At 47.7% G+C, this 21,522-nt stretch overlaps 1 protein-coding gene across 13 annotated transcripts in view; it reads left to right on the forward strand.

Moving 5' to 3' along the window:
• Nucleotides 1–21,522, forward strand: part of ANKS3 (ankyrin repeat and sterile alpha motif domain containing 3) — a 42,331-nt gene that overhangs the window by 13,684 nt on the left and 7,125 nt on the right. For all 13 annotated transcript variants that reach the window (XR_001888028.1, XM_017886232.1, XM_017886236.1 and 10 more), the window contains 2 exons: nt 9,457–9,592; nt 18,735–18,893. Coding sequence is in view for 12 of the 13 variants with exons in the window: in XM_017886232.1 (XP_017741721.1) it covers nt 9,457–9,592; nt 18,735–18,893 (295 nt within the window). In the remaining variant the exon portion in view is untranslated. The remainder of the gene's footprint in view (nt 1–9,456; nt 9,593–18,734; nt 18,894–21,522) is intronic.

Here is a 21,522-nt window from a genome sequence, read left to right on the forward strand (position 1 = left end):
ACCTCATGATCCGCCCGTCTCGGCCTCCCATAGTGCTGGGATTACAGGCTTGAGCCACCGCGCCCGGCTTCTTTCTTTTTTTTTTTCTTTTGAGATGGCGTCTCACTCTGTCACCCAGACTGGAGTGCAGTGGCGTGATCTCGGCTCACTGCAACCTCCGCCTTCCAGGTTCAAGCAATTCTCCTGCCTCAGCCTCCCGAGTAGCTGGGACTATAGGCGCCTGCCACCACACCCAGCTAATTTTTTGTGTTTTTAGTAGAGACAGGGTTTCACCATGTTAGTTAGGATGGTCTCAATCTCCTGACCTCGTGATCTGCCCACTCTGGCCTCCCTAAGTGCTGGGATTACAGGCGTGAGCCACTGCGCCCGGCTGGCCATTCGTATTTGTCTTATGAGTTGTCTATGTTTATAGCCCAATTTTCTACTGGATAGTTTGTTTTTTTCTCACTTATTGGTGGGAATTTCTTAAATAATGAAAATTTCACATGGTATCTCTTTTTAACAAAGAATTTTGGGACAGAACATGCACGTGGTACACATGCAGACCAGAAGGCAGGTGCACCGCAGGCCTCTTCCCCACCCTGCCTGCGTCTCCTTGGCACCCTCTCCAAGGGCGACTCTGGGAATACACTGGAATATACCCACACACGCATGGTCCTGCCCCGTGTGCAGCTGCTCCCATCTTGCATTTTTTTTAAAAAACTTAATCATGAAGATTGTTCTATATTGGTGTATAAAGAGATGGGGCCAGGTACAGTGGCTCACTCCTGTAATCCCAGTACTTTGGGAGGCCAAGGCAGACAGATCACTTTAGGTCAGGAGTTTGAGACCAGCCTGGCCAACATGGTGAAACCCGCCTCTACTAAAAATACAAAAATACAAAATACAGGTGGCAGGCGCTGTAATCCTAGCTGCTTGGGAGGCTGAGACAGGAGAATCACTTGAACCTGGGAGGCGGAGGTTGCGATGAGCCAAGATGTTGCCACTGCACTCCAGCCTGGGAGACAGAGTGAAACTATTTCTAAGTAGATAGATAGATAGATAGATAGACAGACAGACAGACAGACAGACAGACGGGGTCTTGCTATGTCACTCAGGCTGGAGTGGAGTGGTGCAGTCTCAGCTCACTGCAGCCTTGAGGCTCAAGTGATCCTCCTGCCTCAGCCTCCCAAGTAGCTGGGACTACAGGTGCGTGCCACCACGCCCAGCCAATTTTTGTATTTTTTTTTGTAGAGACGGGTTTTGCCATGTTGCCCAGGCTGGTCTTGAACTCCTGAGCTCAGGCAGTTCACCTGCCTCAGTCTCCCAAAGCACTGGGATTACAGGCATGAGCCAGCGTGCCCAGCCCCTTCTCTCTCTTTTTTTTTTTTTTTATGGTGGCATGCTATTCCCTGTAGGGATGAATCAGAGTTTTGTTCGTTAGTTTTGTTTGTTTTCTTTGTGTTTTTTTTTTTTTTTTTTTTTTTTTTTTTGAGATGGAGTCTCGCTCTGTCACCCAGGCTGGAGTGCAGTGGCGCGATCTTGGCTCACTGCAACCTCTGCCTCCTGGGTTCAAGCTGTTTTCCTGCCTCAGTCTCCCGAGTAGCTGGGACTGCAGGTATGTGCCACCGTGCCTGGCTAATTTTTTGTATTTTCTTTTTAGTAGAGACGAGGTTTCACTATGTTAGCCAGAATAGTGTTGATCTCCTGACCTTGTGATTGGCCTGCCTTGGCCTCCCAAAGTGCTGGGATTCCAGGTGTGACCCACTGCGCCTGGCCGAATCAGAGTTTCTTTAACGATAATCTACAGATAGAATTAGGTCATTGCCAACCATTTGCTATTATGCACAACGCTGTGCAGAGTATCTTTGCACATGTATCTGTAAACGTGTAACCACATCTGTATGGTCCAGTACTGAAGGTACAAGTTTTGGGTGAAGTGTAAGTACAGTCTTAATGTGGATGTTGCCAAACTGCCATCTTCCACTACCCCCACAGTAAGAATCATGCATCTTAAACCATGAAGCACTCAATAGAGTATAGAGGTAAGATAGCCAAGCACACGAACCCAGTACCTGTGTGTGACACACGTTAACCTCTTGCCTCATCTGCCTCAGCCCTTCTCCCGTTGTGTTTGTAAAGGACACAACCAAAATCCCCTTTATATGCCTTTGTATTTCGTCCACCTTCCTCCTTTTCCAGAGGCAGCCACTCTCCAGCTGCCGGTGTGTACCTCTCCTATCCCTGATTTTATATTTTTGTCACATACTGTGCATCCTTAAACCATGTGTAGACTTGTTTTGAATCTCGAAAGATGGGTGTAAACAGCATGTCAGATTGTGTGTGTCATTCAGCAGCATGTTGGTTCATGCAGGCAAAGTGCACTTTTTTTTTGAGACAGAGTCTTGCTCTGTCGCCCAGGCTGGAGTGGTGCAGTGGCCGGATCTCGGCTCACTGCAAGCTCCGCCTCCCGGGTTTACGCCATTCTCCTGCCTCAGCCTCCCGAGTAGCTGGGACTACAGGCGCCCGCCACCTCGCCCGGCTAGTTTTTTTTTTTTTTTTTTTTTTGTATTTTTTAGTAGAGATGGGGTTTCACTGTGTTAGCCAGGATGGTCTCTATCTCCTGACCTCGTGATCCGCCCGTCTCGGCCTCCCAAAGTGCTGGGATTACAGGCTTGAGCCACCGCGCCCGGCCGCAAAATGCACTCTTAACAGCTCTGTGTGTGGAGGGATGCCTCAGCCACCTTCATCCTCTCCCTTATTAGTGGGCTTTTAAGTTGGGTTCCACTTTGCTCTTCTGACAGTGCTGCCGTTGACATTTCTTTTTTTTTTGAGGCGGAGTCTCACTCTGTCACCCAGGCTGGAGTGCGGTAGTACAGTCTTGGCTCCCTGCAACCTCTGCTCCTGGGTTCAAGCGATTCTCCCGCCTCAGCCTCCTGAGTAGCTGCGATTATAGGGGTGTGCCACCATGCCTGGCTAATTTTGTATTTTTAGTAGAGACGGAGTTACACCATGTTCGTCAGGATGGTCTTGAACTCCTGACCTCAAGTGATCTGCCCACTTCGGCCTCTCAAAGTGCTGGGATTACAGGCATGAGCCACTGTGCCCGGCCTGCCATTGACATTTCTTACATGTCTTTTTAAGCACATGTGGGAATTTCTTTGGGAGCTTAGAATGTGTTCTTCAAAGCAGGGTCTTTGTTGTGTAAGGTGGGTGAATCTCAGTCGGTCGTGGATAGTGTGAACTTGCTTTCTTCCGTAGTGGTCCTGGTTCACACCAGTCCCCTTAGGGTGTTAGACTTCTTTTTTTTTTTTGAGATGGAGTCTCTCTCTGTCACCTAGGCTGGAGTGCAGTGGCGCGATCTCAGCTCACTGCAACCTCTGCCTCCCAGGTTCAGGTGATTTTCCTGCCTCAGCCTCCCGAGTAGCTGGGACTGCAGGCCCTCGCCACCATGCCTGGCTAATTTTTTTATTTTTAGTAGAGATGGGGTTTCACCATGTTAGCCAGGATGGTCTCAATCTCTTGACCTTGTGACCCGCCCGCCTCGGCCTCCCAAAGTGCTGGGATTACAGGCTTGAGCCACCATGCCTGGCCAGGATGTTAGACTTCTTTGGCTCCCATAGTCAAACGAGTGTCTCCTTTTGATTTTTGCCTTTCTCTGATTTGTGATGAGATTGAGCATCTTTTCATTTCTTAATTTTAATTTATGTTTTATTTTTTATGTTTCTGTAATACTTTATACTTTTTAGTGGCCATTTGGGTTTCTTTTTCTGCAAATAATTATTTTTTTATTTTTATTTTTTTATATAGGGTCTTGCTCGATCACCAGACTAGAGTGCAGTAGCCTTATCATGGGTCATTGCAGCCTTGACCTCCGGGGCTGAGGTAATCCTTCTGCCTCAGCCTCCTCAGGAGCTGGACTACAGGCACGCACCACCACGCCTGTATACTTTTTTTTGTAAAGACAAAATCTGACTATGTTGCCCAGGCTGGTCTTGAACTCCTGGCCTCAAGAAATCTTCCCACCTTGGCCTCCCAAAGTGCTGGAGTTACAGATGTGAGCCACCATGCCCGGCCAGATAATCTTTTGACAGATAATCCTGCTGACATGAACTAGGCTTCCTTAAGACACCTCACAGAATCGATAGCTTAGAACCATAAAGAGCCTCTACTTGTAAGTTCAGAGTCATTTTAAGTAAGGTAGAACTGGAGATCATAAGACATATGTACTCTTATAATTTTTGTTTCTATGTTTGTTTCTTTTTGAGACATGGTCTCACTCTGTTTGCCCATGCTGGAGTGCAGTGGCACGATCATAGCTTGCTGCAGCCTCAACCTCCCAGGTTCAAGGGATCCTTGCAACTCAGCCTCCTGAGTAGCTGAGACCACAAGCCCATGCTGCCACACCTAGCTGATTTAATTTTTTTGTAGAGTTGAGGTCTCACTAAGTTGCTTAGGCTGGTCTCAAACTCCTGGCTGCAAGTGGTCCTCCCACCTTGGCCTCCCAAAGTGCTGGGATTACAGGCAGGAGCCGCGGTGCTTGGCCAACAATTTGCATGCTTTTACCAGATTCCCCAAACGTTAACATTTCACCTCATTTTCTTATCAGTCTCTTTATATATAACATGCGTATGTTTTTTGAATCATTTAAATGTAAATTGTGACATAATGCCCCTTTCCCCCTAAATATGTATTTCCTAAAAGCAAAAATGTTCTCTTTCCCAGTCACACAAAATTATCAAACTCAGGAACTCAACACTGAGTTCTTCCTCCAGCACTTTAATCAAGAATCAAAGTGTTGGTTAGTGATTGCTTGGTGGGATGGGGCAGGACGGGTGGCAGGTGGCCCGATGGCCTGGGTGGTTTGCCTGCCAGGGAGGCTGGTGGGCAAGCCCTGCCTGGAAGCTCCTGTCTCCCACATTCTTCCTGCCACCCAGTTGTTAGAACACCTGGAGCCAGAGGAGGGGGCCCACCCGGTTTCCCAGCCTGCGCCTCCAGAGCTGGGCTCCATTTCTGGAGGTAGAGAACGGGGCAAGGCTGGGCATCCTGTGCTCTTTGCTGGGGGAAGAAAGGGCTGTGACTGCTTTCCTTGTCCCCCATTTCCCTTCTGCCAGTGGGGCCAAGCCCCAGCAGCTCAGTCAGGAGAAGAGGATATGGATCTGTGTGGGCCTCTCTCTTTAAGAGAAAGTTGATTTGTGCCTTCTGGATAGTCCTGTTCCAGGGTTTCTAAACTCTCTGATCCCACCTTCATGTTAAAGTGAATTTTGATCATGTGTCTCTTTAGTAATATGGACGTTATAAAATAGGGAAAGAAATCTTTTAAAGCATAAGTAGATAAAAATTTATTTTCACGTCAGGCACAGTGGCTCATGCCAGTAATCCCAGCACTTTTGGAGGCCAAAATGGGAGGATTGCTTGAGGCTGGGAGTTGGAGACCAGTCTGGGCAATACAGTGAGACCTTGTCTCCACATTAAAAAAAAATAATAATAATTGGCTGGGCGCGTTGGTTCATGCCTGTAATCCCAGCACTTTGGGACACCAAGGCAGGTGGATCACCTGGGGTCAGGATTTCAAGACCAGCCTGGTCAGCATGGTGAAACCCCATCTCTTCTAAAAGTACAAAAATTAGCTGGGCATGACGGCAGGTGCCTATAATCCCAGCCACTTGGGAGGCTGAGGGAGGAGAATCATTTGAACCCGGGAGACAGAGGTTACAGTGAGCCGAGATCATGCCATTGCACCCCAGCCTGGGTGACAGAGCAAAACTCCGTCTCAAAAAAAAAAAAAAAATTAGCCAGTCATGGTGTGTGTTTGTAATCCCAGGGACGCTGAGATGGGAGGATCACTTGAGCTGCGGAGGTCAGGGTTGCAGTGAATCAATGTAATCCAGCCCGAGCCACAGAGTGAGGGAGATTCTGCCTCAAAAACAAAACCAAAAATACATAACGAGTTAAAATCCTACAGGAAAGAGGCTACTGTTTTACTCTGGTTAAAACCTTAGGGTTCGTTCTGTCAAACTTAAACTAGAATTTTTTTTTTTTTGAGATGGAGTCTCCCTCTGTCGCCCAGGCTGGAGTGCAGCGACTCATTGCAATCTCTGCCTCCCGTGTTCAAGTGATTCTCCTGCCTCAGCCTCCCGAGTAGCTGGGATTACAGGTGCGTGCCACCACTCCCAGCTAATTTTTGTGTTTTTAGTAGATACAGGCTGGCCTCAAACTCCTCCTGACCAGGTTGGTTGTTGGCCAGGCTGGTCTCAAACCCCTGACCTCCAGTGATCCGCCCACCTCAGCCTCCCAAAGTGCTGGGATTACAGGTGTGAGCCTCTGCCCAGCCAAGAAATTATTTTTTATTTTTATTTTTTATTTTTGAGACAGAGTCTTGCTTCGTCTGTTGCCCAGGCTGGAGTGCAGTGGCCTGATCTTGGCTCACTGCAACCTCCACCTCCTGGGCTCAAGTGATTCTCTTTCCTCAGCTTCCTGTGTAGCTAGGACTACAGACTTGCACCACCACGCCTGGCTACTTTTAGTATTTTTAGTAGAGACGGGGTTTTACCACGTTGGCCAGGGTAGTCTTGAACTCCTGACCTCAAGTGATCCACCCATCTCAGCCTCCCAAAGTACTGGGATTACAGGCTTGAGCCACTGTGCCCAGCTTATAAATTATTATTTATTTATTTATTATTATTTTGGATGGAATCTCACTCTCTCGCCTAGGTTGTAGTGCAGTGGCATGATCTCAGCTCACTGCAACCTCTGCCTCCTGGATTCAAGCAATTCTCCTCCCTCAGCCTCCTGAGTAGCTGGGACTATAGGCATGTACCACCACGCTTGGCTAATTTTTGTAATTTTTAGTAGAGACAGGGTTTCACCACATTGGCCAGGCTGGTCTCGAACTCATGAGCTGTGATCTGCCCTCCTCGGTCCCCCAAAGTGTTGGGATTACAGGCGTGAGCCACTGTGCCCGGCCCAGAAATTATTTTTTAAGGCTGAAAGTTTCATAGGTAATTTTTAACCAGAGTCAAAAGTAGGATGGAAGGCAGTCTAGAAAGTAAAACTCCTTATGCTTTGTGAAAACACAGTTTTTTCCTGTATCCCTGCTCAGAGACCACCTCTGCCTCCCCGACTGACTCCATGTGGGGGTCAAGGTTGAGGCCCCTGGTCTAATGGGAGAGACAGTTGCAGTATGGGTGGGTGGAAGCAAAACTACTTCAGGGTGGTGATTCTTTTTTTTTTTTTGATATGGAGTCTCCCTCCGTCGCCCAGGCTAGACTGCAGTGACGTGATCTTGGCTCACTGCAACCTCCACCTCCTGAATTCAAGTGATTCTCCTGCCTCAGCCTCTTGGAGTAGCTGGGACTACAGGCACTTGCCACCATGCCCAGCTAATTTTTTTTTGTATTTTTAGCAGAGACGAGGTTTCACCATGTTGGCCAGGCTGGTCTCGAACTCTTGACCTTGTGCTTCGCCCACTTTGGCCTCCCAAAGTGCTGGGATTACAGGCGTGAGCCACCTCTCCCGGCCCTCCGTTTTTCTCTTAATGATGTTTTGTGCACCCTAGTCTGTGTCACTGCAGGTACTCCCGCCCACCACGTAAATGGGCGGGAGGTGCTCTGTTTTCTGGATATGCTCTCACGTAGCTTACTAATCTCTTATTTTAGATTCTTTCTGATTCTTACTATGCTGAATGCCACAGTGAAAATTCTAAATTGTAGTGTATGTCCTGCATTATTTCCTTAGGCGCCGCTGCACTTCAGCCTGGGTGACAGAGCAAGATCCTATCTCAAAAAAAAAAAAAGCAAACATGCTTATGGTAGTACATTTTAAAATATAGAAGATTGGAAATTGGAAAATCTCCATCAAAATAATAAATAACTTAAAAATAGCAACCTTTTGGGTATGTTACCTTCCAATACTGTTTTCTGTGTACTTTTTTTTTTGTCTCATTTTGCAGGAGTTGTAATGTATATGTAGTTTTGTATCATGATCCTTTTTTATTTTTTTTTGAGACAAGGTCTTGCCTTATTGCTCAGGCTGGAGTGCAGCGGCGCGATCTCAGCTCACTGCAGCATCCACCTCTGGGACTTAAGGGATCCTCCCGCCTCAGCCTCCTGAGTAGCTGGCACCACAGGCATGTGCCGCCATACCCTGCTCATTTTTATTAAAGATGCTCCCCCTTTCTGGGGTCCCACCTCTTCCTCTGGGATTTGGCTCTGGCTTCCCTGCCTACCCCAGCTGCCTGGTCTAACAGGAGAGAACGACAGTTACAGTGTAGAGCGACACCAAAAACATGCTGTATTGATTATAGTTTGTTTTTTTTTCTTGTAGAGGTGGGGTCGCACTGTGTTGCCCAGGTTGTTCTCCAACTCCTGAGCTCAAGCGATCCACCTGCGTTGGCCTCCCAAATACTAGGATGACAGGCATGAGCCACCTCACTTGGCCGTGATCCTTTTTCAGCTTGATCATACAGCTGTTTGTAAATCTCATCATCTATGGCAATAACGTAGCTGGCTTCTTGTCGCCCTGAGCATTCAAGTTGTCTCTAGGTAGGTTCTCATTATTGTGAATATGTTATGCCAAACGGTTTTTTTTTTTTTTTTTTTTTGAGACAGAGTCTCATTCTGTCGTCAGGCTGGAGTAGTGCAGTGGCGTGATCTCGGCTCACTGCAACCTCTGTCTGCTTCCTGGGTTCAAGCGATTCTCCTGCCTCAGCCTCCCGAGTAGCTGGGACTTTAGGCATTCGCCACCACGCCAGCTAATTTTTTGTATTTTTAGTAGAAGGGGTTTCACCATGTTGGCCAGGATGGTTTCGATCTCCTGACCTTGTGATCCGCCCACCTCGGCCTCCCAAAGTGCTGGGATTACAGGCGTGAACCACCGTACCTGGCCTGTGCCAAACGCCTTTGCACACTAAAGCTTTCTTTGTATTTAGAGTTATTTCCTTACAGTCATGGAAGTGGAATTGTTGCGCTACAAGACCTGTAAATACATTATAGAGCTTTTGATCAAAGTGATGAATTCTGCTTCAGAGGATGGTGGTTTCATTCTGACTGGTTAAAAAGGCTGCTTTCATTGTGAACTGCTGTCTCCAGCTTTCTTTGAGTGAAAACAAGCAAAGTGAGTGGGACACAGCCAAGGCGCAGAAGGTGAAGGCTGGGCTCTCCCCATGGTGGCTGCCAGCCCCCTGCAAGAGAGGTCATGAGTGTGGCGGGCAGCAGTGGGAAGCCGAGAGCTGCCACAGCTGGGAGATGACTCCCCAACCCCAGCCCCCCTCATGCTTGTCACCAAAAAGAGAGTGAGAGCAAAACTTGTGGCTATGATGCAGACAAGCCTGCCTTTTTCTCATGCAGGTGTGTTGTTTCCCATGCAGGGAGGCAGTCAGAAACCAGCATATGCCCTTCTGTCTTCCCAGCTAGTAGCCCAGGAAGGGCAGGCTCTTTGAAGGAGAGGCTCCTAACCCCCTTTCACGGACATTCGCAGGGAGTCAAGGTGGATGCGAGAGACCACAGTGGAGCCACAGCCCGGATGCTGGCCAAGCAGTATGGACACATGAAGATCGTGGCCTTGATGGACACTCACTCGCCCTCTCTGCCCAAGAGCCTCTATCGGAGTCCAGGTACCCACACCTGCCAGCCGTGCCCTGCTGGGGTCTCTGGTTGTCTTCAGCTTCAGGTGACCTGGCAGAGAAAGATGTTCCCTTCTTCCCCGGCTCCCACCTTCTCCTCTGAGATTTGGCTTTGCCTCCCCCAGCTGCTTCCATGTCAAGGTTGAGGCCCCTGCTGTAACAGGAGAGAAGGGTGGTTATGATGGAGAGCAGTACAAAACCAGGCTGCGGTGGCTGTGGAGGCTTTCCGTAGTATGCTTGGCTGCCGAGTCGGGGCAGGCCCCCTTAGCTTTCTGTTTTCGCTGTTGCCTGGGCTATGGCTTATTCATTTTTCTGTATGAACTTGAATATCAACTTGTCTAGCTCCTTAAAACAGCATTGAAATTTTATTGAGATTGTGACAGTGTATAAATGAACTGTATCTTTGTGTTGTTGAGTTGTCCTGTCTAAGAACGAGGGATGTCTTCTTGTTCCAGTGTACTTTTGGGTCTTGCAGGAGGGTTTTACATTTTTCTTCATCTATATTTTGCATATGACTAGTTTGTTCCTAAGTGTTTGATCATCTTTTTTGCTATTGTAATGGGGTTTTCCCTACCATTATATCCCTTTTTCCCCCCAAATCTCAGGGTATTAATTACTCAGTGCCATTTATTTTTTATTTCAGTAGGTTTTTGGGGAACAGGTGGTGGTTGGATATGTGAATAAGTTCTTTAGTGGTCTCATTATATCGTTTAACTGCATATTGTCGGTGCATTTGAAGGCAATGGATTTCTGCAAACTTTTTTTTTTTTTTTTTTTTTTTTGAGATGGGAGTTTCGCTCTTGTTGCTCAGGCTGGAGTGCAGTGGCGCAATGTCGCCTCACCACGACCCCCGCTTCCCAGGTTCAAGCAATTCTCCTGCCTCAGCTTCCAAAGTAGCTGGGATTACAGGCATGCATCGCCATGCTTGGCTAATTTTTTGTATTTTTAGTAGAGATGGGATTTCTCCATGTTGGTCAGGCTGGTCTCGAACTCGTGACCTCAGGTGATCCACCAGCCTTGGCCTCCCACGGTGCTGGGATTACAGGTATGAGCCACTGCGCCCGGCCATGCAAACTAATTTTATATTCTGCTACCTTACAGGATTCTTGTATTGCTCAGGTTAGTTTTGTTACTGATTCTTTAGGGCTTTACAGGTGTACTAACATATAATCTTTAAGTATCGATGAGTACACTGCTTCCTGCTGATTCTTGTGACTCTGACTTTGTTGAATTGCACTGTTCTTTGTTTAGTTGCTGACACCTCTAGCCCGTTGTTCAGCGCGGTGGAGACAGTGCGCCTCCTCACCTTGGTCCTGATCTTAGTGGAAACGCCTCATTATGTGAGAGGGAAGGCATATGATATTTTAGCATATTAACAAAGTATTCATCAGTTCTTTTATTCTTGAGTGGTGTTTTACTGGAGTAACTATTGAATTTTGTTTCCATATCTTTGGAGACGACTGTGAATTTTTATATGGTAGGCTGTCTTCATGAACCTCCTAATAACGAATCAACTTTACATTCTTGGCATAAATCACACATGTTGTATTATTTTAATGTGTTTTTGAATTCTGTTTATTAATATTTAGTATTTTGCTATGGATACTCAGTCATAAATGATACTGGTCTATAGTTTTCTTTCTTCTTTTTTTTGGTTTTGAAATAGAGTCTTGCGCTGTTGCCCATGCTGGAGTGCAGTGGCAAGATCTCAGCTCACTGCAACCTCTGCCTCCTGGATTCAAGCGATTCTCCTCCCTCAGCCTCCCAAGTAGCTGGGATTACAGGCATGCACCACTACACCCAGCTAATTTTTATATTTTTAGTAGAGACGGGGTTTCACCATGTTGGCCAGACTGGTTTCAAACTCCTGACCTCTAGTGATCCACCTGCCTCAGCCTCCCGAAGTGCTGGGATTACAGGCGTGAGCCACTGGCCCCGGCGTGGTCTATAATTTTCTATTTTTGTTGTGTCTTTATCAGGTATGGGTATCAATGTTATACTTCATAAAAATAATTTGGAAGTTTTCCTTCCTTTTTCGTGTTCTAGGACAATACATGTAGCATTAGTGCTATGTGGTCTTAGAAGTTTTGATAGAATTCTCCCATGAAACCATCTGGTCTCTTGCTATGAGGTGGTTCCTTGATAACAGGTTTTTATTTGCAGAGGTCTACAAGATCATTTTTTTATTTGCAGAGGTCTACAAGATCATTTTTTTTATTTGCAGAGGTCTACAAGATCATGTTTTTATTTGCAGAGGTCTACAAGATTATGTTTTTATTTCCAAAGGTCTACAAGATCATTTTTTTATTTGCAGAGGTCTACAAGATCATTTTTTTCTCCTTTTTTTTTTTTTTTTTTGAGATGGAGTCTCGCTCTGTCACCCAGGCTGGAGTGCAGTGGCACAAGCTCCGCCTCCCGGGTTCACGCCGTTCTGCTGCCTCAGCCTCCCAAGTAGCTGGGACTACAGGCGCCCGCCACCTCGCCCAGCTAATTTTTTTGTATTTTTAGTAGAGACGGGGTTTCGCCTTGTTAGCCAGGACAGTCTCGATCTCCTGATCTTGTGATCCACCTGCCTTGGCCTCCCATAGTGCTGGGATTACAGGTGTGAGCCACCGCGCCCAGCTTTTTTTTTTTTTTTTAAGGCGGAGTTTCGCTTTTGTTGGCCAGGCTGGAGTGCAATGGCTTGATCTTGGCTCACCACAACCTCTGCCTCCCGGGTACAAGTGATTCTCCTGCCTCAGCCTCCCCGAGTAGATGGGATTAAACACACAGGACCGGATTACACGGCTGTGCATACCACAGCCCAGTACTTTATGTATTATTTCAGTAGAGACGGGGTTCTCCATGTTGGCCCAGGCCTGGTCTCAAATCTCCGACCTCAGGTGGTCTGCCCACCTGGCCTCCCACAGTGCTGGGATTATAGGCTGAGGCTACTGCCCCCCGGCCAATTTTTTGCTCCTTTAAAATATTCTGTTTCAGGGCCAGGTGCAGGGGCTCACGCCTGTAATCCGCAGCACTTTGGAGGCTTGAGGCAGGTGATCACCTGAGGTCAGGAGTTCGAGACCAGCCTGATCAACATGGGAGAAAGCCCCTTCTCTAACTAAAAATAACAAATCTAGCCGGGTGTGGTGGGGCGTGCCCTGTATGGCCAGCTACTTGGGGGAGGCCTGAGGCAGGAGAATCGGCTTGAACCCGCGGAGGGGGCGGAGGTTGCGGTGAGCTGAGATTAGCGCCATTGCACTCCAGCCTGGCAACAAGATCGAAACGTGGCCTCAAAAAAAAAAAAAATTCTGTTTCGCGCTGGGTGCATGCTCACGGGCCTGTAATCCTCCGCAGCTTTGGAGGCCCAAGGCAGGCAGATCGACTTGAGGTCAGGATTCAAAGACGCAGCCTGCAACATGGTGACACCCCAAATCTCCACTAAAAAGTACAAAAATAGAAGCCGGTGTGGTGTTGTGCGCCTCAGCTACTCTGGAGGCTGAGGTAGGAGAATCACTTGAACCGCAGGAGAGGGAGATTGCAGGGAGCCAAAATCATGCCACTGCACTTGCAGCTTGTGAGCAAGCGAGAACTCATCTCAAAGAACGTAAATAGATAAAATACAACAAGATAAAATATTCTGTTTAGTGGTTATTTTCTCATTATTTATTACTATTTTTTTCAGCATGGAAAATATTGATTATTTTTTGTGACAGGGCTTCTTTGTCAGCTTAGGCTGGAATTGCAGTGACCCAGTCTCACCCACTGCAACCTCTGGCTCCCAGGTGCAAAGGCGATCCTTCCAGCCTCAGGCTCGCAGCGAGTAGCTACAGGACTGTAGGCGGGCCCCTAAACCATGGCCGCAGCTTACGTTTTGTATTCCATATGTAGAGAGGTAGCTTTTGCCATGTTGAGCGCAGGCTGGTCTCAAAGAGTCCTGAACTCAGGCAATCCACCGCCTGCAGGACATCGCAAAGTGGCTGGGACTACGGGGCATGAGCTACTGGCACCTGACCTGGAAATATTATCTCATTTTCTTTTTTTTTTTTTTTTTTTGAGACGGAGTCTTGCTCTGTCGCCCACGCTGGAGTGCAGTGGTGCGATCTCGGCTCACTGCAAGTTCCACCTCCCGAGTTCACGCCATTCTTCTGCCTCAGCCTCCTGAGTAGCTGGGACTACAGGCGCCCGCCACCGCGCCCGGCTAATTTTTTGTATTTTAGTAGAGACGGGGTTTCACCGTGGTCTCGATCTCCTGACCTTGTGATCCGCCCGCCTCGGCCTCCCAAAGTGCTGGGAATACAGGTGTGAGCCACTGCGCCCGGCATTTATCTCATTTTTAATTGACACAAAATAACTCCATATTTATGGGGTACAGTGTGTGATGTTTTGATACGTGTATACACTGTGTAATGATCAAATTAGGGTAATTAGTTTATCCATCACCTCAAATGTTTATCATTTCTTTGAGGTGAGAACATTTAAAGTCCTGTCTTCTAGTAGCTGTTTTGAGGTATACACTGTTGTTCCGTATAGTCACTCTGCTGTGAACACCAGAACTTCTTTCTTCAATCTGTAATTTTATACCTATTGACCAGTCTCTCCCACTACCTCCCCACCCCCAACCTCTGATATCCACTCTTTTACTCTACATGCTTGACGTGAGCTTTTAAAAATCCTGTAAATGGGTGAGATCATGTAGTCATGTAGTCTTTTTTGTTGTTTGGTTTTTGAGACAGGGTCTCGTTCTCTCACCCAGGCTGGAGTGTGGTGGCATAATCTTGGCTCCTGCAGCCTCCAATTCCTGGGCTCAAGTGATCCTCCCATCTCAGCCTCCCGAATAGCTGGGAATGCAGGTACCTACCACCACACCTGGCGAATGTTTTATTTTTTAGTAGAGACGGGGTCTTGCTATACTGACCAGGTTGGTTTGGGACTCCTGGGCTCAAGTGATCCTCTCACCTTGGCCTCCCAGAGTGTTGGGATTACAAGTGTGAGTCACCACACTGGCTGGCATTTGTCTTTCTTTTCTGTCTGGTTTATTTTACCGAACATAGTCTCTCCCACGCTTATTCATGTTGCCACAAATATCAGATTTCATTCTTTATGTCTGAATAATATTCCATTGTGTATGTAAAGTCTTCTTTCTTCATTCATCCACTCATGGACTCGGTTGATTCTCTAGGCTACTGTGAATAGTGCTGCAATAACATGACATCTCTTTGGTATACTGATTTTCTTTCTTTAGGATAAATGACCAGTAGTGGAATTGCTGGATCTCATTTCTTATATTTTAAAAAATTTCTTATATTAAAAAAATAGAGACAGTGTCTCACTATGTTGCCCAGGCTGGTCTCAAACTCCTGGGCCCAAGTGATCCTCCCACCTCAGCCTCCCACACTGCTGAGATTATAGGTGTTAGCCACTGCGCCTGGCCTCACTTTTTTTTTTTTTGAGACGGAGTCTCGCTCTGTTGCCCGGGCTGGAGTGCAGTGGCCGGATCTCAGCTCACTGCAAGCTCCGCCTCCCGGGTTCACGCCATTCTCCTGCCTCAGCCTCCCGAGTAGCTGGGACTACAGGCGCCTGCCACCTCGCCCGGCTAGTTTTTTGTATTTTTTAGTAGAGACGGGGTTTCACCGTGTTAGCCAGGATGGTCTCGATCTCGTGACCTCGTGATCCACCCGTCTCGGCCTCCCAAAGTGCTGGGATTACAGGCTTGAGCCACCGCGCCCGGCCTCACTTCTTATTTTGAATATTTGTGTTTGTTCCTTTTTTTCTTTTTAAGTTAAATACTAGTACTTTGTTTAGTGGAAAAACAAGAAAAACCCATCGGATTTTGATTTATTAAGGAGACCTACTGAGGGTTTAATTTCTGCTTTTCTTTTTCTTTGGCTTACTTTGTTGTTGTTCTAGTTTTTTGAGTTGGAAGTTTCTTTCATGTTCATTGTTTCCCTTTTGTTGCTAAATGTTAGAGGCTGTGTATTTTGCTGATTGCTGCTTTAAGTGTATTCTGGGGTTCTATATTTAATACTTTCCCTATTATTTTCAGAAATTCTATAATTTTATTTATATTTTCTCCTTCACCCACAAGTTGTCTAATAGAAGTCTTGTGGTTGTTTTTGTTTGTTAATTTCTTGGTGGAAGGGCCTTTTTGATCTTGTGATTAATTTCTCATGTTATTCTGATCAACTTTATTCTAATGTGTCTGATCAGGGAGTGTTTATAATTCTTACCTTGACAGAACTTCTTTGTCATCTTATTTATCACCTGCTGATCAATAGATATATATTTTTTCAGATGTAGTCTCACTCTGTCACCCAGGCTTGAGTGCCCAGGCGCAATCTTGGCTCACCACAACCTCCGCCTCCCAGGTTCAAGCGACTCTCCTGCCTCAGTCTCCCGAGTAGTTGGGATTGCAGGCGTCTGCCACCACACCTGGCTGATTTGTTTTTTGTATTTTTAGTAGGGACAGCGTTTCACCACGTTGGCCAGGTTGGTCTCGAAGTCCTGACCTCAAGTGACCCACCCACCTCAGCCTCCCAAAGTGCTGGGATTATAGGCGTGAGCCACCACGCCCAGCCCTGATCAATATTTTTTAACGTTCCGTGATTTGCTTGAGAAGTTGAATTCTCTATTTTCTGTGTATACAATTTAGCGTATCTGTGAGTATCTTATTTAGGATTTTGTACTTTTAGTTCATTTTCTACAAAATTACCTATTAGTGTGTTTCTGATTTATGAAGGAAGTTGGCGCATTTTTGGTGACAGATTTTCATAACTTGTTATAGATTCACTGTGAATTACGGCTTTCAGTATTAGAAATGTCCTTCTAGCTGGGCATGGCTCATGCCTGTAATCCCAGCACTTTGGGAGGCCAAGGCGGGCAGATCACCTGAGGTCAGGAGTTCGAGACCAGCCCAGCCAACATGGTGAAACCCTGTCTCTACTCGAAATGCAAAAATTAGCCAGGCATGGTGGCACATACCTGTAATCCCAGCTACTTGGGAGACTGAGGCAGGAGAATCACTTGAACCCGGGAGGCGGTTACAATGAGCCGATATTGTGCCATTGCACTGCAGCCTGGGTATAGAGAGAAACTCTGTCTCAAAAAAAAAAAAAAAAAAAGTCCTTCTCTGTCATATTTAATGCGTTTTGCCCTGATTTCCACTTTGATAGCAGGATTGCAGCTCTGGCTTTTTTGTGGTTTCCATCTGCCTGTTATTTTTAAGCCGCTCTGAGGGTGTGTTGGGTGCTGAGATTCACGCATCTGCTGTTCCCTTGCTTATTGCCACCTTTGTGCATTTGTCTTACAGCTCCCTCCCCTTCAGCTTGGATGGAAGCACAGTCTCCTTGGGGTGCTGTAGATCTTTGAGTGTGAGGGAGTGTGTGTCCACATGGCTAGCTCAGTCGCCAGGGCCTGAGCCTCTTCATGGGGAATAACAGAGTGGCCCACGTTCAGGGCCTGAGCGCTCCCTCTTTGCTGGCCTGCCCTGAATTATCCTGTCAGTTCGCACTTGAGCGAGCAGCTCCTTTCTCAGGGTTAGGCTCAGCCCAGCTCCTTCCCTGGCGTTGGGGTTGTTTCATAGTCAACACAGCTCAGGTAGTAAAATGGTAACCCAAAGGACCTCTCCCTTCATTTCCGTCCCGGCTTACCAGCTCCACAAGGAGATCTCACCATTCCCTCCTGCATCCAACTCACGTGTCTCATAAAAGTAGAATCAGATCAGAGCCTTAGACAAGTCAAATATGAAAAACTGAAAAGCTACAACATAGTAAAAGCTCTGGGCCGGGCTCTGAAAGCTCAGACTGGGCAGTGATTTGAAACACTTTACAATCACAGCAGGCACATGCCATGTTTTAGAAAATACAGAATTGCGGCCGGGCACGGTAGCTCGTGCCTGTGATCCCAGCACTTTGGGAGGCCAAGGCGGGTGGATCTCAAGGTCGGGAGATCAAGACCAGCCTGGCTAACATGGTGAAACTCCATCTTTACTAAAAATACAAAAACAAAATTAGCTAGGCACGGTGTTGGGCGCCTGTAGTCGCAGCTAGTCGGGAGCCTGAGGCAGGAGAGTGGCGTGAACCCGGGAGGTGGAGTTTGCGGTGAGCCGTGATGGTGCCATTGCACTCCAGCCTGGGCGATGGAGTGAGACTTCGTCTCAAAAAAATAAAGAAAAAAAGAAAAAACAGAATTCTTTAATAAGTTGTTTCCAGCTGGTCACAGTGGTTCATGCCTATAATCCCAGCACTTTGGGAGGCTGAGGTGGGTGGATCACCTGAGGTCAGGAGTTCAAGACCAGCCTGACTAATATGATAAAACCCCATCTCTACTAAAGTACAAAAATTAGCTGGGTACGGTGGCACGTGCCTGTAATCCCCGCTACTCGGGAGGCTGAGGCAGGAGAATCGCTTGAACCCGGGAGGCAGAAGTTCCAGCCTGGGCAACAAGAGCAAAACTCCATTTAAAAAAAAAAAAAAAAAAAAAGTTGCTTCCAAAGGAAGGGATTAGGAAAAAGCAGTTGTGACTGCTGATATTACCATGTATTTTAATGAAGAGATGGATTTTATTTATTCAAAGTAGAACAAAATTTCTGATTATGAACGATACAGGCTTATGAACAATTTTGCAAACCTCGACAGAGATAAGAATGAAACTCCTGGCCAGGCGCGGTGGCTCACGCCTGTATTCCTAGCACTTTGGGAGGCCGAGGCAGGCAGATCACCTGAGGTCAGGAGTTGGAGACCAGCCTGGCCAACATGGCAAAAGCCTGTCTCTACTTAAAAAAAAAAGCTGGGCATGGTGGCACGCACCTGTAATCCCAGCTACTTGGGAGGGTGAGGCATGAGAATCGCTTGAACCCAGGAGGCAGAGGTTGCAGTGAGTGAGCCAGGATCGTGCCATTACACTTCAGCTCGGGGGACAGAGACTCTGTCTCAAGAAAAATGAAACTTTCCATCCTCACTAACTTTGCAGTTCTCTGTGGCCCATTGGAGCAGCGCCCCGGCCTGTTAGGGCATTTCTCAAAAGTGATGCCCTGGCAGATACCCTTCTTAATTTAACAAAACCGGCGACAGTTACTTTCTTTCAGTTTGCCATAAGGATTAGTACATGAGTCCATCACTGAACAGACTGTCTTAATCTTGGTGTTTGACCACAGAAAAGTACGAAGATCTGAGCTCCTCTGACGAGTCCTGCCCTGCTCCTCAGAGACAGAGACCGTGCCGGAAGAAGGGTGTCAGCATCCACGAGGGACCGCGAGCCCTGGCCAGGATCACAGGCATTGGCCTGGGCGGCAGAGCCCCACGGCCTCACTATGGTGAGTGGCCTGCATTTCCCCAGGGCTCTTTCTCACTGCATACCAAGATTCTGTGTTGGCGAGAATGGAATAGCTCTTAGGCTCCTGCAACATGGGTCGCTGGACCTCAGGTGGCAGCGGGACAGGTGGCCCAGCTTTCATGCTTAGGGAGACTCAGGATTGAGTACACTGATAGAAATGCATTGGTCACGGACTAGCTCTTGTTTTTTGCTTAATCTCCTTGAGTTTCCTTTTCATTGGCTAAATTTAGGAATAGAACTTTCTCTCCTGCAGCAGAAATGTATCCCGCTCAGATTTCATTCATCACATAGGTGAGGGTCGGCTAATGCAGGGAGGACACCAAGCGTGACGTTCACTTCCCTGCCCTGCCCACAGCAGCTGGGTCAGGTACGCTGCTGGGGGTGGGAGGCCAAGGGCAGGCCCTGCTGTTTTCTCAGGGCGGTGAAGTTGTGCTCAGACCCTCCTGAGAGAGGGCCCACTTGTTAGTGAAGATTCCTAGCCTGTGGCTTTTCAGATCTCAAGTTGATTCTCAGACTGCCAGCCCCAGGCTGTTGAGCATTTTGCTCTGGGGAGCGCTGGGGGCTGTTTTTCAGGGAGCTGGGTTTGGTGCCTATTCTCTACTGCTGTGGTTTGTCCCAGAGCTCAGCTGGAGATGTGAGTTTTGTCTTCCTCTGATGGCTGTGACCCAGTCATGGCCAGGCCAAGGCTGCTGCTCTCACAGGCCTCAGGGCTGGTCCCTCTCGGGAACAAGGCCTCTTTGGGGCCAGGACTTGGAAAAGTGAGAGTAGACAGTGTTTCAGCCAAGGGTACATGAGTAATTGAATTCCCTTCTAAAACCCCAGAGACAAGCAGATGCTCAGACTTCTGTCTTCTCAAGCCTGGGTGCTGGGTTGGGAGCTGGAGACCCACCTTCTTCCATCATCCTGGGAGGGGCGAGCTGACTGGGCCACTGGCAAGGCCTCTCTCGAGCTACTGGCCAGCCCCACCACAGCATGAGGGCCCGCCTGTGTCCCGTCCGCTGAGCTGTGAGCACTGGCTCTGGGACACTGGGCTGGTCATTTTGAGTGACAGTCTCTTCCTTCCAAAGGGTCCCTGCCACCTGCTGCAGCCTGAGGTGTGGTGGGCACAGGAAGGAGACTGTCATCCTGGGGCTGGGTTGGTAATTAATTTATATAGCTGTACAACAGACGCTTTCTCAAAATCATACATGTCTGAAGCCGCTTGTGTGCGGTTCTTTGTATGTATCCACAAAGAAGTAATCACGGTGGTGGTCTCAGGTGTGGTATTTCAAGGGATTTTTGTTTTTTCCTCTCATACCTTGTGAAATTTAAATTTTCTATACGTGCATATATTTTCTTTGCCAGTAATTAAGAAATTTGAGGCTGGGTGTGGTGGCTCACGCCTGTAATCCCAGCACTTTGGTAGGCCGAGGCAGGTGGCTCAAGAGGTCTAGAGATCGCGATCATCCTGGCCAACATGGTGAAACCCTGTCTTTACTAAAAATACAAAAATTAGCCAGGCATGGTGGTATGTGCCAGTAATCCCAGCTACTCAGGAGGCTGAGGCAGGAGAATCGCCTGAACCCGGGAGGCGGAGGTTGCAGTGAGTCAAGATCACACCACTGCACTCCAACCTGGCGACAGTGCAAGCAAGACTCTGTCTCAAAAAAAAAATTAGGGGGCCAGGTGCAGTGGCTCATACCTGTAATCCCAGCACTCTGGGAGGCCAAGGCAGGAAGATTGCTTGGGCCCAGGAGTTGTGAGACCAGCCTGGGCAATGTAGCAAGACCCTATCTCTACAAAAATTTTTGAAAATTAGCCAGACATCGTGGCCTATGCCTGTAGCCCTAGCCCCAGCTACATGAGAGGCTGAGGTGGAAGGATTGCTTGAACCCAGGAGGTCAAGGCTATAGTGAGCCATGATGGTGCCATTGCATTCCAGTCTATTATATAACAGAGCAAGACCCTGACTCAAAAAAATTTTAGGGGGCAATGAGAAATAGCACGTGCTGATTGTAAAAACTTCTCCATAACTAGGAAAATATGTAATGAAGAAAGTAAGTTCACCATGGTCCCACCAACCAATCCTTTGGGTTCTTTTTTAAGACAGGGTTTCACTGTAGCCCAGGCTGGGGTGCAGTGGCACGATCATAGCTCACTGCAGGCTCCGATTCCTGAGCTCAAGCAATCCTCCTGTCTCAGCCTCCTGAGTAGCTGAGATTATAGACGTGTGCCACCATGCCTGGTCAAGTCAGTCTTTTTATGTAAATCAAGGGGCAGAACTGGAGTGAAATTGCCTGGTATGCATCCCCTTTTTTTTTTTTTTTTTTTTTTGAGATGGAGTCTCGCTCTGTCGCCCAGGCTGGAGTGCAGTGGCCGGATCTCAGCTCACTGCAAGCTCCGCCTCCCGGGTTTACGCCATTCTCCTGCCTCAGCCTCCCGTGTAGCTGGGACTACAGGCACCTGCCACCTCGCCCGGCTAGTTTTTTGTATTTTTTTTTAGTAGAGACGGGGTTTCACCGTGTTAACCAGGATCGTCTCGATCTCCTGACCTCGTGATCCCCCCGTCTCGGCCTCCCAAAGTGCTGGGATTACAGGCTTGAGCCACCGCGACCGGCCCTGGCTAGTTT

The sequence above is a fragment of the Rhinopithecus bieti genome, unplaced genomic scaffold, assembly GCF_001698545.2.
Source record: "Rhinopithecus bieti isolate Rb0 unplaced genomic scaffold, ASM169854v2 scaffold_13704, whole genome shotgun sequence".
In the NCBI taxonomy this organism is placed as follows: domain Eukaryota; kingdom Metazoa; phylum Chordata; class Mammalia; order Primates; family Cercopithecidae; genus Rhinopithecus; species Rhinopithecus bieti.